This window comes from Chionomys nivalis, chromosome 17 (genome assembly GCF_950005125.1).
Source record: "Chionomys nivalis chromosome 17, mChiNiv1.1, whole genome shotgun sequence".
Classification (NCBI taxonomy): domain Eukaryota; kingdom Metazoa; phylum Chordata; class Mammalia; order Rodentia; family Cricetidae; genus Chionomys; species Chionomys nivalis.
Genome location: NC_080102.1, coordinates 4,466,465 through 4,482,610, shown reverse-complemented (window position 1 = coordinate 4,482,610; position 16,146 = coordinate 4,466,465). Strand labels below are relative to the sequence as shown.

Sequence of the window (16,146 nt, the reverse complement as noted above, 5' to 3'; positions counted from 1 at the left end):
CTTCTATGGTAATTAGGAGGTCGCCTAGGGAAGAGGTGTTTTTCAGTCTATGTAACAGAACAGACACAGGTAGGGACGTGACCTAAGCCATTCTCCCCGCTACCTAGGAGACAGAATGCTACTGAACTTCCCCCTCAGTTTACGTTTTGATATGAAAACTGTTTGGATTTGAATGAACCCTGAGACTCCCTCCTGATATTGTCATGTGAATTGTGCCTCAGTTATTCCCACACCTCCACTCTGGTACAGAAATGGTTTGTGTGCTGGTCCCCGGCAGGTCCTGGACTGTAGAAGTGCAGAAAGGGAGTTGAGCCACAGCGGGCTTTCCTCTGCTTCCTGATTGTGGGTGTCACGTGAACAGAGGCTCTCAGCTCCTGTTGCCTTCACCTTCCTTCTGTGATGGACTGGACCCTTCACCCTTTCCCTATAAGGTACTTCTATTAGAGTATCTCATCACAGCAGCAGAGAAAGAAAGTAACACCATCCAAACTTCTTTCTTCCTCTGTCTATTCAAGACTCTTCCTTGTGCCCATCTTCCCTTCAGGACTACATGGAGTGAGTATTTAAAATTGCACTCTGCCTGGGTGGTGGTGGCGCACACCTTTAATCCCAGCACTGGGAGACAGAGGCAGGTGGATCTCTGTGAGTTCGAGGCCAACCTGGTCTACAAGAGCTAGTTCCAGGACAGTTAGGTCTATTACACAGAGAAACCCTGTCTCAATCAATCAATCAATCAATCAATCAATCAATCAATCAATCAAAAGAATTGCACTCTGACCTGCATAACTGCATTCAAGGCCATGGAAGAGCTGTCCAAGTCCAAGTTCCATGAAACCATCCAAACACAGCTTTGGAAGTGGGAAAGGCTTTTTCCCCTTTATTATCCACTTCCTCTCTGGTCTCCACTAGTTCATGGAAAAGCTCCTACTACATGCCTTTTCCTGAGGCCTCAGGCGAGGCTCACACATTCTCTCCTCCTCTGACTTCACCCAACTCCTGCTTCTCTGATGTCAGAGGTACACGGACAATGCATGCTGAACTTGAAACTGTGCTGTGGGCTCTAGTCTTGCCTCCCTCTACGGAAATCCCCGGAAAGGCATCTATTACCAATAGCTCCTGGCACGGTGCCTCAGCTCAGGGCAAGTACTAGTCAATAAACCCTGGTCTTTGAAAACTGTCCTCTCTTTAGTGCTCGTTTAGTGTGTGTGCACTCGTGTGCATGTGTGCCACGGCACACATGTGGAGGTCAGGGGAGAACTGGTTCTCTCCTTCCACCCTGTTGGCGTCAGGGATCGCACTCAGGTGGTAACTTAGTGGCAAATTTCCCTATCCACTGAACCATCCTGCCAGACTCAACTCTTGTTTATCGTTTTGGTCCCCGCCCCCCAGGGCTGATGGGGAGCTCTCTGAGGCCAGGTTCTGGCTTCCCTGAGGCATTGTGCAAGGCAGTAATGTCAACAGTGCTCACTGTAGCAATGTTGAGGACAGGGTCTGAAGAGCTTCTCTGGCCTTTGCAACTCTTCGTGTGTAGTGTCTTAGGCGTCTCCCCCGCTCTGCACTGAGGACCCTTCCCCATATGCCCTCCTTTGTGAGTTTAATCCACCCGTGAAAGAGTATCCTCCTCTCCACTGCGGAGCACAGATGCTGGCGTGTCTGATACACATGTCTGGCTAGTGGGCTGGTAGACAAGTGGATGGATTACTACACTAGCAAGGGAAATAGAAAGACGACTCATTCCTACCAGTATCCTGGAATGGTGCTCTTGCAAGGGCTAAGGTCCTCACGTGTTCAAGGGGTAACATCTCACAGGATAAGCTGGATAGAGTGAAATTTGTTCAGTCATTTTCAAAAGTTTACAACTTAGGAACTTAGCATATATATATATGCTAGAGAGTTTGGTACGCTAAAATCGGTAGCAGTTGGTGATTCATTGGAAACGGCTCAGTGTTCTTACTTGGCGTTTATGTTAGCGGGCCATTCCAGCCCTCAGTCGAAAGCCAGGTGTGTCTGCTGTCACTCTGTATTCGCAAACTTGGACTTGAAGGTGGCTTTGAAAGAAAGGCTCGGAGCGCCTCGTGAACACCCAGGGCTCCTGACTGTAAGCTATGCACATGAATCACCTGGGAGACTTTTAGAGATCTCGCTGCCCGGGCTACCCCACAAGTTGATGAACATTTTACTCTCCAGAGAGATTAATCTCAGGGAGAAAGACAGAGTCCTGGGCCCTGAGCTTGTGAGGCAAGCACTCCACCCCTGAGCTACTCCCCCATCCTGGCATACAAATATTTTTAATGTGTGTGTGCGTGTGTGTGTGCGCACGCATGTATACTTGTGCTGTGTGTGGTGTGGTGTGCATTGTGTATGTACTTGAGTGTAGGGTTGTTTGTGTCTATGTGTGCATATGTGTGTACTGTGGTGCTGTTCATGATATGGTTTGATGTGTATTGTGTATAAACATGAGTGTAGGGGTGTGTATCCATGTGTGCATGTGTGTGCTGTGTGCTGTGCATGGTGTGGTATGTATTGTGTATACATATGAGTGTAAGGATGCATGTCTGTGTGCGTGTGTGTACTGTGTGCTATGGGTAGTGTGCTGTGTATTGTGTATGCACATGAATGCAAAGGTGTGTGTCTATGTGTGTGTGTGCAGAAACCAGAGGAAGACAATGGTGTCTTCTATTCTTCTCCACTTTACCTCCTTTCGATAGGTGTCTCTCACTGTCACGGCTAATCTTGATTGTCAACTTGAGTGGCTCCGGAGGCAGTTGAAAGGCAAGCCTCGGGGCTCATTGTGAGGCCTTTTCTTGAACCTCTGGTGGCGTCCCAGAAAACAAGGTCCAAGAGAGACGCTTTGCTTCTGAGTGTCTGCTGGCCTTTGCTCCGCCTGGCGCATTCATCTGTGCTGTCGCTGCTGCCGTCACGGCCATGTTCCTTCACTGATGTCAGAGCCACACTTAAGGGGCTTCCAAAGGGGCTGAAAACAAGAGGCTTTCCAGAAATCCTTCAGGCTTAGCATCAGAATGGGACTGCTGAGACACCAAGCCTTAGGGACTGAGAAATTGTCAGGTGTGAGGCAGCCATTGTTAGATTACCCAGACAGTTTTTTTTTTTTGGTTTTTTGAGACAGGGTTTCTCTGTGTAGCTTTAGAGCCTGTCCTGGAACTAGCTCTTGTAGACTAGGCTGGCCTCAAACTCACAGAGATCCGCCTGCCTCTGCCTCCCGAGTGCTGGGATTAAAGGCGTGAGCCACCACCTCCCAGCTAAGGATTTCTTTATTTATGTATTAATTATGTACACAGTGTTCTGTCTGTACATGTCTGCAGGCCAGAGGAGGGCACCGAATCTCAGTACAGATGGTTGTGAGCCATCATGTGGTTGCTGGGAATCGAACTCAGAACCTCTTTGCCATCTCTCCAGCCCCCAGACAGTATTGTGTAAGCCAATGGAATAAATTTCTTTAAATGTATACTCATCTTCCCAGTTCTGATCCTCTAGAGAACCCCAATTAATACGCTGACTGAGCTGGAAAGTCAACACATAGGCTAGGCTAGTTGGCCAGCAAGCTCCCAGAACCCACCATCTCCATTCTTCAATGCTGGGGTTACAAGTATGAGCAGGCATGCCCAACTTTTAGTGGGTACCGGGGATTTTAACTCAGGCCCTTGCACTTGTGCAGCTCACACTCTAACCCACTGAACCATCTTCTTAGCCTGGCATCCATATTTTTACAGCTCCTCAAGTAATTCTGAAGCACTGCCCACACTGAGAAAACCGCTCTAATCCACAGGCAGCTAAAACCAACGAAAAGACTTAGCTGTGTAAACCAGAGGCCCTGTTTCCTCTAAGAGCCTGAGACCAGCTTCAGCCAGTTCCTCTCCAGGGTCCCTTCATCCTTCCTTTATAGTTACTTTTTCCCAGCAGTCAAGAGTCACTCTGGAAGCCAGGCGTGGTGGCACATGCCTCGCTTTTCATCCCAGCACTCAGGAGACAGAGGCGGGTAGATTCCTGTGAGTTTGAGGCCAGCCTGGTCTATATAATGAGTTTTCTAGACAGCCAGAGTTACACAGTAAGACCAGCCTCAAAAACAAGGAAACAAGACTGGCTCTTGAGCTACACTGGTGAGGACTCAAATTCAAATGAGGTACACTGTCAATTGTGGAAGCTGTACTTTCTGGCTCCATTGACCTTCTGTGCCTAAAACCAACTTGAAGAATTGTCAAAAGAGAGAGAGTCTCAATAAATCCCCAGGAGGCTGCAAAATACCCTGAGCCAGGGGTGGAGTGTCAAAACCACAGGGATTCTGAAACACTGTAGTTCAACAGCTGCTCTGCTCTTGGATCTACGAGCGTACTGTGCGTTGCCCTATTCTCTCAAGGACTGTCTGGTCCCCAAGTAAATCCACAGTCTTGTTGGGCTTGGGAAGGAGGGCGCATCACCACCAGATCCTCACTGAGTATTATCTTCCACCTCAACTACTCTAACAGTGTTCCCCGAAGGCAGGGCCATTTCCCAGGATTATTTAGTGCCGGGGAATGCCTCTGGGTTTAGAGGTTGTTGGGTATGGAGGACAGGGAGGACAGGTCTGCTCTGTCTTCCACCCTTGCCCTTAATTCTTCAATGAGCTAACTCTGCAGGGGGTCAAATCAAAAGAGCAGCACACGAGGTTGTCAGATTGCAGTTGTGTAATCAGTTTCCTATGTGCTTGAACCACATGGGCTACGGGAAGGGGAAGAGAAGCGCTCTAGAGCTGTCTGGCTGGTGTACTGACTGCTGCTAAGACATAGGTTCTTGCATACGCCTTACAAGATCATCTTCCTACAGGAGAATCGGCTTCCACAAGGGTAGCAGGGGTTGCAAGGGTCACAGGGGCCACAGGGACCACAGGGGCCGCAGGGGCCACAGGGGCCGCAGGGACTGCAGGGGCTGCAGGGGTTGCAGGGGTTGCAGGGAGATGTGCAAGGGTAGCAGGGAGACTCGATCTTGACGCAACTGCCGAGCCCGTAGGAGTACGTCACATCTTTCTCGTCCACGCATGGCGGCAAGCTGAACTCTTTGCAGATGTTCATGTAACTGTACTTTTTGGATCCGAGGCAGTCGTACCTGTTCTCCCTCTCGGCTGACACACAGACCTTCCCATCTTTGACGCGCACTTTGACTTGGTCGGGCTCAAAGCCACACACGTTCACCGATCCCAAGATGTTGCTGCTGCAGCAAGATGAGGCCAGGATTCTGTTTGTGGTCCTTCTGAGTCTGTGGTTACAAAGCGGGGAGAGAAAGAGAGATTAGACCTCTGGACTCTACACACCACCCATAAAATAGGAGCCCCCCCAACCCCAGTCCCCAAGCCCCCCACCCCTGAGTCCCCACCCCGCCTTACCTCCCCACCCCCTTTTTCCTTATATCAACCCCATCCAAACCCATTGGCCTTTCTTTCAGATCTTTCTCTAATGCTCAAATCTAGCTCCTCCTGCTCTAAGTTATGGACTCTTGGCCTGGTCCTTAACCTGGTTACTCTGTGACTCAGCTTCCTTACCTGTAATGATGGTGATAGTCCATCTCAACACTGCTGGAGAGTTAAATGAGACCATGCTTTACTCAGCACTGCACTGGGTTCATCATACATCTTGCTTGATTGATTACTGTTATCTTGTTAGACAGACTTGCTTTGGTTTCCTGATGCTGAGGTTTGGCCTCATGCATGTTGGGGAAGCCCTATCTGCTGAGCCATACCCCAGCTCAATGTTCTTTTTTTTTTTTTTAATGAGACACAACCAGTAAGTTAGCATTTAAACTCTGCGTCTTAAAGATCAAAGCCAGGAATAATGTGTGTGTCTGTAGACCCAGCTATTCCAGAAGGTGAGACAGGAGGATTGCTTGAACCTAACAGTTGCTAGGTAATCTGGACATTAAAGCATGATTTTATCTGGCCATCACTGGGCAGACAGACAGACACTCCACCAGAAAGCTCACTGGCAAAGGACAAGGCAAGAGAACTCTGGCTTAGTTCTTCCTTGGACCAGGCGAGACCCTGGACAGCTGGAAATCCAGTCTGTCTGGCTGCCATTGTGGAACAGATACATGGAGATTTCCCAGTGACGTGCTGGCTGGGATCCTATCATCTTGCAAGAGTTTGTTGTGTGTGTGTTTCCCCAGCTCCTCATTCAGCAACGTTGTGTTGCTAACTTGAAATCACTCATGAGAGGAATGTAGGTGCCAGAGTGGAGTGAGCTAGAAATCAGGGCCTGAAGAACCGGCTGCTGGGCACCTCTGCCGTGGCTGCTGCTGTACAGCACTGCGGTGTAACCCTTAATAATAGCAGGAGCTTGCACTGATTGGGCAGTGAGGATGCATCAAGAAATAGGAAAGCTGAGCTGGAGAGATGGCTCAGCGGATAAGAGCACTTGCTACGCTGGGTGGTGGCAGTGCATGCCTTTAATCCCAGCCTTGGGAGGCACAGGCAGGTGGATCTCTGTGAGTTTGAGGCCAGCCTGGTCTACAGAGCAAGTTCCAGGACAGCTAGGACTGTTACACAGAGAAACCCTGTCTCAAAAAGCCAAGAGAGAGAGAGAGAGAGAGAGAGAGAGAGAGAGAGAGAGAGAGAGAGAGAGAGTGCTCTTGCTACTCTTCCAAAGGACCCAAGTTCAGTTCCCCGCACCATGTCAGGCAGCTCACGACCTCCTGTAACTAGCTCTAGAGGCTCTGGCTATCTCTTTGGGCACCCACACTAATGTGCACATGCTCACACTGAGATAAACACAAAAGTAAAAATAACTTTTTTTGAGAGGGAGGGCCAAAGTCCCTAACCAGAGCCGTGGCCCCAGAACTGGACTCTCTTCCCTCACATCTTGCAAGGCTCTGTTGTGCAGACAAGTTCTCAAGCTTTCCTCTGCTTCGGTCCGGGATGATAACGAGTGACCCGCCTACCTGTGACGTCTACCTATACACAGAATGCATTTTCCGAAGGTGCTTAATGCTCAGCTAGGCTGGGAGGCCTTTGTTTTCTTTTTTCTTAAAATCTACCCTTCCCAGTGCTGAGTACGCCAGAGGTGGTGCTTTATTTAAACTTCACAACAGCGCGTGATGCCTACGAGATTACCACGGCACCGCTTTAAATGTTTTTGAAGATTTCTGCTTACTGTAGTTTAGCTATGTGCAGGTTTATGTGTCTGTGTGTAAGTTTGTGCGTGTGAGTGTTGGTGTCTGAAGGGGTCAGGGTCATCGGATACTCTGGAGCTGAAGTTATTGGTGATTGTGAGCAGCCTGAAGTGGGTGCTGGGAACTGAGGTGGGGTCTTCTGGAAGAACAGCAAATGCTCTTTACTATTGAGTTCTCTCTCCAGCCCCTGTATCCCTCTTTATACTGATTTTATTTAAACACATTCTTCTTTGCTTAAGTTACACAGTTCATTTTAGAAGATCCAGGGGACATAGATAAACTAAAGTATTTTTTTAATATTATAACACACATAACAGTACTTTTGTTGTATTTTCTTGTCTATGTGTATGTGTGTGTGAGTGAGTGAATGAGTTGTGTGTGTGTGATTTTTACATAAACATAGATTTATGTGTGCCCTTATTTCCAAATCGTGCTATACACACTGCTTTTAATTTGTATTTCTCACTTGATTAAACTTCATGGGACTGACTTAATGAGGTGAATTTCTACTCTTGTACTGAAAACTATACACGGGCTTGGCTGATCACAAAGTGACCACTAGCACTCTTTCCTAGGAGGCGCTGAAGCAAACAGAGACGACTTGAGCAGCAGAGAGATGGCGCGGTGTGAGTCCTTCACCTCCGTTCCACCCTGGCCCCGAGGAAACTGGTTAGTCCTCCTTATCCTATATGTGCCCGGGCGCCTAGGGTCATCCCAAAAAGAAAGGAAGAGAATTGGCTTCTTTGAAATCACCAGCTCTGGGAGGGCAAAGAGGAGCTCACAAGGGCGTAGCCCAGACACCAGTCCTCTCTGGCTGGATCGTGGCTTGAAGAAGCAGCCAGAGGTGTATGTGAAGGGCCTCTCAGGACTTTGTGTGTGTGTGTGAGCATGTGTGTGAGCATGTGCGTGTGTACATGTGCAGGGAAAGTCGGTCTGGTTTGGATGAGAAGTGTGGAATCCTGATATTGATAATGAAGGCGGGCTGGGACTAACAAAAGCAAGCCAAGACTCCCGAGCAGGTTCCCTAAGCCTCAGCTGATTCTTCCCGGAAAAGCTCAGTCTGTTAGCAGCAGGAACTGGAGCCTAGCCTGGGACCTGACTTGTCAATCACAGCCAACTTTCAGATCTGTTTCCTCTTAGACACCTGAGTCCCAGCTTTAGTCAAATGTGTTCTGTTACTGGCCCCTCCTCACTTCCCTCTGTTCCTGTCACCTTGACTCCTTTGGCTCTGCAGTAACTGTCCAGAGGTTCTACAATGTCCGGGGGTCCCATACCTTCCAGGGGTCCCACACTGTCAGGGCCCCATACTCTCAGGGGTCCCACACTATCCAGGACCCCATGCTGTCCAGAGGCCTCATGCTATCCAGGGTCCCCACACTGTCCAGGGGTCCCACACTGTCCAGGGACCCCATGCTATCCAGAGGCCTCATGCTATCCAGGGTCCCCACATTGTCCAGGGTCCCCACACTATGCAAGGGCTCCACACCGTCCAGGAGTCCCACACTTTGAGTCTCCAGAAGACTGCCTAAAAGTCTCCACTAGGCCAGGTTTCTTATCATTTCTACATTAATGGTTCTGGGGAATGTGTGGGTTGTAGGAGAACTTGCTGGGGCCACATCTGACTCATCAAACTCAATTCTGAACTTGGAACATGCCTCTTGCCTGGTGGGTTCCCCACAACCCCAAGTGGGTTTTTCCATAATTGCAAGGTTCTGAGCCAGGGGCGCATGGCCTCCTGTGCCCCACTCCTGTGGACTAGGGAAGCTTGCCAGCTGGGGCAGGAGGACTGCGCCTGTGAGGGGAGCTCCACAGAGCCCCCCACTTTTCTCCTGTCACAGCTGGGTTCACTCCCATGTCCAGCTACCCTTGAATGGGAAACACCCTGCCTTCCCAGTAGAGTTATATATTCAGCTGTTTCCACAGAGATCAATTTCAACCTAGTGCAGGAGAAAGTAACAGGAACTTAAATGAGCACAGACAGGTGGGCCTCCTCAGACTTCACGGGAACATTCCTTTTCTCTTGAATTTAAACCTGTCCCAAAGAGCTACCTAAACACTCCTGACATCTTCATCTTTATCATCACCTGCCCCCTGCTGCTGCCGCCCCCGTGTGTGCATATGTTTGTATGTGTGTGTGTGTTCGTGTGTGTGTGTATGTTTGTGTGTGTGTACATATGTGTATGTGTGTGTGTATGTTCGTGTGTGTGTGTGTGCATATGTTTGTGTGTGTGTGTGTGTGCGTGCATATGTGTGAGTGGAGGCCAGGTTGACATCAGGCAACCTTAGTTTTTGGAACAGGGGCTCGCTCTGGACCTCACTGATTAGACTACACTGGCTGCCAGCCCCCGAGGACCTCCTGTCTCTGCCTTCCCAGTGCTGAGGCTATAGATGCCACAGCACCCAGATTTTTTATGTGGATCCTGAGGATCTGAGCTCATGCTTGTGGGGCAAGCGCTTTAGCAACTGAGCTATGTCCTCGGCCCCTCTACTTTCTCTTCCTGCTCTTCTCCTTCTCTCAGACTTCTGGAGTAGACAAATGTCACTGGGCAGCAGGAGCAGATTCTGTGGTATTGGTGCAGAAGAACTTCCAGCCGGGCTCGCAAAACACAGGTGTCCGGTTCCCACCCGAGTTCTAGATTCACTAGGGCGGGATACAGCTGAGACTTTGTCTTTCTAGTAAGTTCCGGGTGATGCCGCTAACACCGGTTCAGGGTCACTCTAAAAACTGGCAGGTGATTATGCACGTGTGTTCTAGACTCGGGCGGATCTGGCTTTGCTCTGCCACCCCCTAGTCATCAGCAACAGGAAATGCTGGGCACCTAGCTTTCACCCCGTGAATTGTTAGTTGTCTTTATCGGGCTGTGTGGGCTGTACTTTACACAGATTTACCCCGAGACCCTATGTGAACAATTCCCAAGCCTGTACCATTAAACAAAAATGTTAAACCAAATAACAGACACACATCTGAGCCTGGCGGGTATTCAGTGGTAGAATACTTACTTAGCATACCCAAGGATCTGGGTTCTATTTCTAGCACAGAAAGTAAAATTGAAAATTGCATTTGACCACATGGGCATCAACTCTTCAAGTGATGATGGATTCTGAGAGGTAGGAGTTAGAAAGAGTATAAAGGACGCTAAAGAGGCCATTCACTTCACCTTTCAGTGAACCCAGAAGCAGCAAGTGGGGGAAAATCAACTTTTGGTAGTCATAAGACCTCTGCCTTGCATCAGCCTCAATGACTGAGTAGATTCAGTGAAAACCTCAAACTCACAATGTGAAAGTAAAGAAGAGAAATAGTTGGGGTTTTAGACAGCATGTTTTGTGTGGGGGATTTTCCAGGGAATTTCTTATTAAGAGTCAGGCTAACCTCAGATGTTTGGATGAGTGGATGGAAGGCAGTCTTGGGATTGGTCTCTAGGAGTCAGGAAGGGGCACAGAGGTTGAGCCCCGTGCAGCTCAAGGGCGCACTGCAAACGAAGATGCGCCGGGTTGCAAGGACTCCAGCCAGAAGTCAGTGTCACCATGGGCATTCATTCATCAGACAGGATGGAGAAAGGACGGGTTTTGTTAGTTTCTCTAGCTTTAGAGACAAGAAAGCCTAGGAAGTGTGGATATACAGGCTAAATTCAGGCTGGTGGCGTGACTTCGTGAAAGAAAACCAAATTTCGTCACCACCACTCCTTCAAATCCAAAAGCGAGGGAAGAGACAGGTGACTGCTGGACCTCAGAGTCCAACAGGAAAGGACAGGAAAATTCTGAAGCGGCAATGAAACAGAAGAGCCGAGTCTGGTCCGAGACAACGGCTTCTAAAGCAGTGGCTTAAGAAACACCGATAGTGAGTGAGCAAGGCTTTAAATCCTTGCCTAAAACAGCCCGCTGTACACATACGTACATCAAACAGCAAAGACATGCAGTGGGAATTTCTAATTCTTTTTTAAAGATTTGTCTATTATGTATACATCATTATGCCTGCATGCCAGAAGAGGGCACCAGATCTCATTAGAGATGGTTGTGAGCCACCATATGGCTGCTGGGAATTGAACTCAGGACCTCTGGAAGAGCAGTCAGTGTTCTTTTTTTTTTTTTTTTTTTTTTTTTGGTTTTTCGAGACAGGGTTTCTCTGTGGTTTTGGAGCCTGTCCTGGAACTAGCTCTTATAGACCAGGCTGGTCTCGAACTCACAGAGATCCGCCTGCCTCTGCCTCCCGAGTGCTGGGATTAAAGGCGTGCGTGCGCCACCACCGCCCGGCAGTGTCAGTGTTCTTAGCCTCTAAGCAATCTCTCCAGTCTCCTGTGGAGGTAAAACTGTTATTTCAGTCTTCTTGCCAAGTAGGAAACACTGGAGACATGGAAGACTCAGACTCAGAAAAAAAAAAAAAGTTCAATATAGCTGAGGCAATTATAGATCAAGGATAAGGAACCTTCTGGACAACACAGTCAGACATCTGAAAAGACATGTCACCAGTGCCCAGACATTCTTTAAAGGGGCAGAGGTCACGCAAATATGAATTCTAAACTCAAAAGACCTTGAGCACAGTTTCATACCAAAGATGGTTTTAAAAAAACAAAACAAAACTGAATGGAGATTGATTATTTCGAGTCCTATTCAGTCACGGGTCAGGAGCTAGATTAAAGATAGGAAAAAAAGAAAGAAGGCATTTCATTGAAAGAAAAATTCATCATGAGTCCTTTGGGATTGGAGGTCAGAGCTGAGCTTTCCATCTTCACCCCATTCAGGAAGACTGAAGCTGCAGGTTTAGAGCTGACAGGAGCCCTCCCAGACAGTGAAGCCTCAGGCTGTTGGAAATAGAGCTGAAACTGTCGCCAGGTGGCGTGAATTGGAACTAAAGTGCTGGAGAGGAGATAAAGGAGGACAAACCTGGGGGTCACAGGGCCAGGAACTAGGTAAGGGCACTGCCCACTTCACATACACTGCCAGAACAGAACCGAGGGGACACAGACCGGAGAAAGTGCTGCTCCCTCTGAATCACGGTAGAGAGTGAGGCTTGAGGCTGAGTCTACTGTGTGCCAGGAAACCATCTCGTGGGAAGCCAGGGGGACAAGGCAGTGGGCAGAAAAGAATCTGCCCTGAAAGTGTAGGCAGGGAGTGGGGACACCAGACGACCACGACAGAAGACTTAGAGCCATCCATGGAGAGAGGACACACCTCACAAAGAACACTTAATATTTGGGGCAGACATTAACTAGTCCCTATTTTGCAGTGAGTTTCATAGCTTGACATCCTGGGGAATAAAAGTAAACATTGCTTCAAAATTGTAGATAAATTTGTAGGCGACTACCCCATCCCAGATCGTCAGGTAGGTGTGCTTCTGACCTTGGGACTGATGACATCACCAGTAATTGTCCCACCACCCTTCTCAATAAAACTTCATGGTCACTGTTGTCAAGGGGCTCTGTCCGTCCACACACCCACTACTCCTTCCTTTCCCATCTCTTCACCTCCCGTCTTCCCATGTGTCATATCTGTCTCTGCTCTATTTTTAAAAACAATCCCTTATTAAACATGGTGTTTCTACCTCTTGCTTTTTCATTTAATGTATCCATACATAGAAGAACTTTGCAACTTTTCAACCCCCCTTTTACAATCATTGGGGAAAGTCTCACATAGTCCATGCTGGCCTCATACTCATTCTGTGTCAGAAGCTGGTCAAGAACCTGTGAGCCTCCTGCCTCCGCCTCCCAAGCGCAAGGGCTATGGGATCAGCCATCACACCCACCTCTTTAACGCCTTCTTCCTGTTTCAGTGGATGGGTAGTCACTTATATAACCAGAAAACAATGCCCCCCCATCTATATAGACTATAGGTCTCTGTGAAAAGGATAGGCAAGGATTAAAGGAAGTATAACTCCCCCAGTTGAATAACCCAGTTCAACAGAAATCCGTCTGAATCTACTGTGAAGGCTGAGCCTGTCGCCCATCCTTTCTGAGGTGGAGGGGAAGGCCAACAGGGCAGCCCTTACTCCAGATCAGCTCTGCCTGAACCTCGCTAGGAGCCTCTAGCCTTCAGTCCGCTCTCTACTCCCGAGGCTTCTGGCGAACAATAAGGATTTGATCAATGACTATGACTTCTCCTGCAGTCATTTCTGCAAGTCCAGAGTTCCTTAGATCACTTCAGTCATACCCAGTATGCTGCTCCCAGTAGCTTTTAGCGACACCCTCAATTCTCCCCCACACCTTACTTAATCAACTGTCGCTCCTGCTGTAAACTCCCACCAACCTTGTCAGCGCACCACCACACGCTGCTTTTGGAGAACCCCACTATTCCCACCATGGACCCCCCTTTTCCTCTCCTAAGTCACCTGAGTCACTGTCTTGACCCCTTTTCATGTCTAGACAACTGTCCCCACCGCCCCTCCTCCTCCCCTGCTGCGGCTGCTGCTCTGACTGTGGCTACGTCGTCTCTCACTGGACCCACTAGCTCTTTTCTCATCCTCAGCGGCGCACATTGCTTTCCTCTCTAGGCTGCGGAGCGATGGGCGAAGGCAGTACAGCTTGTAGTCGCACAGGCAGCACGGGTAGTAGAGGTCGCACAGGCCGCAGGCGCGGGACCGCTTGGAGTAGCAGAGGCAGTAGGGGTAGGGGTGCAGGTCACAGCAGCAGTACGGATGCATGTAGAGGTCGCACAGGCAGCGGGAGCTGAGCTCGTCGATACATCTCAGTTGCCTTAATTCTCTGTCCACCTTCTTTATGTCCCTTCTAACACTGTCCAAAAGACAACTCAGTGCAGCCATTATGGTCACACCTTATTGTTCTGTGAGTACCTTTGGGAAACGGCACTCAGAGGAAAAAATTGTTCTAAGCTCTTCTCAGAGGCCTCCTTTAAAATTAAATGAGCCACACATGATTCACTTACTTTAAAGCTTGTGTTCTGTGACCCCGCCCACCCTTAAGGATGTCATAGTCTCCTGGTTACCATGCCAACCACAAACAGTTATGGTCCCCAGAGACCCTCCTCAGGGCTACTCCCAGGACCATACTCACACTGATGTTCACTTACCTTAGTGTTTGTGGGGTTCCCCAGCAGTCACAGCTCTTTGGGGTTCACGGACTAGCCTTCAGTGGCCTTGACTTGTGGTGTTAAGAAGCTGTGATATGGGTGTGACTGTGGTTTTGACCTTGGTGTGGAAAGGGCACGAGTTGCCTGGTTCTGGTCTCTGAGCCTTCTAGTTCTAGCCCTGAGCCTGGCTGTAAGGTTTATTTGGGCTTCAGACAGGTAGAGTGTGAGGAACTTGGCTGTCGGCCCTTTCTTCCCACCAAGTTCAGCCTCACTTCTGCCTTTGTCATTGGCTCTCTCAGGCCCAAATCTCCGAGTCCCACCTGTGATTATTATTATTATTTTCCTGGTGCCAGGGATCAAACCCAGGGCCTCAGACATCATAGACAACTGCCCATCCTTTACCAGCGAGGGTTCTAGCTAACTAGAAACATCAGTTCTCCGCTAGTCTGGGGCTCATATGCTCCCACCTACTGCTCTGGGTCCTATCTTCAGGAACCACCTCCCGACACGGATACTTGTGGTCTTGTCTGGCCCCTGAGTGCCTCCCAAGCATAGGCCCTGGTCCTCTTCCCTTAGCCTGAAACCCTTGCTTCAGCCTGGCCACGCTCTAATGTGGATCAGCTTCCTAGCCCGCGGCCTCGGCCTCAGAGTTGACTCGTACTAATCTATTTCTGTCCCTCACTTCCCCTTTCCTAGACTAAGACCTAGGGACAGATGTGGACACATGTGACACCAGAGAGGGAACTAACTAGGTCTGAAGGCCACAGCACGGGGTTGAATTCTCATTTTGAGTTCGGTAAAGGGTCGTTGGTTATCCATCCTCTCCTATTGACAGATGTCAAAAGTAAATCAGACCCAGGCAAGAGACGAGGCAAGTCTGGGCTGGTGGTCATGGCTTGAGGAGAGAAGGAACTGGAGCTGGGGAAATGGGTCAGTGGTTAGGAGTGTCTGTGCTCTTGCGGAGGACCGGAGTTTGATACCCAACACCCACACGGTGATTCAGAATGACTGGAACTCCAGTTTCATAGCCTCTGATTCCCTCTTCTGACCTCCACAGGCACAAGCAGGACCATGCACACAAATACATGCAGGCAAAACATACGTAAAATAAAATGAATCTATCTAATTTTAAAGGAAGTCACTGGGCCCATTCTTGTCTCATGCTCCTCAAGCCCCACCCAATCTGATTTTTCCACACTGCAGTGAGACAGATTTTGCATATAAATTTGTCACCCCTCAATGTCCCTATTTTGCCTTAAAACTCACTGGCTCACTCTGGGAAGGCTGTACCTCACTCTTTCCGTCTCATTTGGACTTAAACACAGTTGCTCTGCCTGCCTAGACACCGAAGTCTCTGATCTTGTCTAGCTCATTACTGCTCTCTCTCGCATGCCTATCCTTGGGAAGTCTTCTTTGTCCCATCACCAAACATTTATAACATCCTCTGTCTGTCTGTCTATCTGTCTCTCTCCTCTCTCTCGCTTTCTTCCTTCCTTGACAAGTACTCATGTAGCTCAGGTTAGCCTGCCACTCCATACGTAGCTGAGATAACCTGTATCTGACCTCCTCACTCCATGTCGTAAGCGCTGAGATTCAGGTGTAAAGCACCACACCTTGTTTATGAGATGGTGGGAACTGACCCACGGCCTCGTGATGCTGGTCGAGCCCTCTGTTCATTGAATGCTATTTGCAGCACCGACATGTTTCTCAGTGACAATTATTTGTCAATTTCCAAAACTGAGCAGGATATTGGCTGGTTTTGCTCACCAAGAGCTACCTAACACCATGCCTGGTACATTGTAGGTGCTTAGCATTTACAAAACAAGCCGTCAAATGAATAATCAAAATGTGGTGAGCAGAATGAAAATGGAGTAAAGGAGGACCCAGTGGTGACTCCCGAGTCTGAGACAACGACCTGGGGGTAGAGTGTGGTAAACAAGAGGCTAGTGGCAGCTTCAAGGTGAGCTGTGG

General features: G+C 48.9%; 1 protein-coding gene across 2 annotated transcripts; it reads right to left on the bottom strand.

The window, feature by feature from the left end:
* Window positions 1–4,799: 4,799 nt before the first annotated feature.
* Window positions 4,800–13,909, bottom strand: Odf1 (outer dense fiber of sperm tails 1). 2 transcript variants are annotated; one of them, XM_057792626.1, is made up of 3 exons: window positions 13,594–13,909; window positions 12,735–12,741; window positions 4,800–5,250 (listed from the first exon to the last, which is right to left on the bottom strand). In XM_057792626.1, exons 1-3 carry the CDS (start codon window positions 13,907–13,909, stop codon window positions 4,800–4,802), a joined length of 774 nt encoding a protein of 257 aa, XP_057648609.1. The 2 variants fall into 2 exon arrangements, with proteins under 2 accessions (XP_057648609.1, XP_057648610.1); XM_057792627.1 differs by lacking the exon at window positions 12,735–12,741 and having other exon boundaries at window positions 13,623–13,909.
* Between the last annotated feature and the right edge of the window lie 2,237 nt (window positions 13,910–16,146).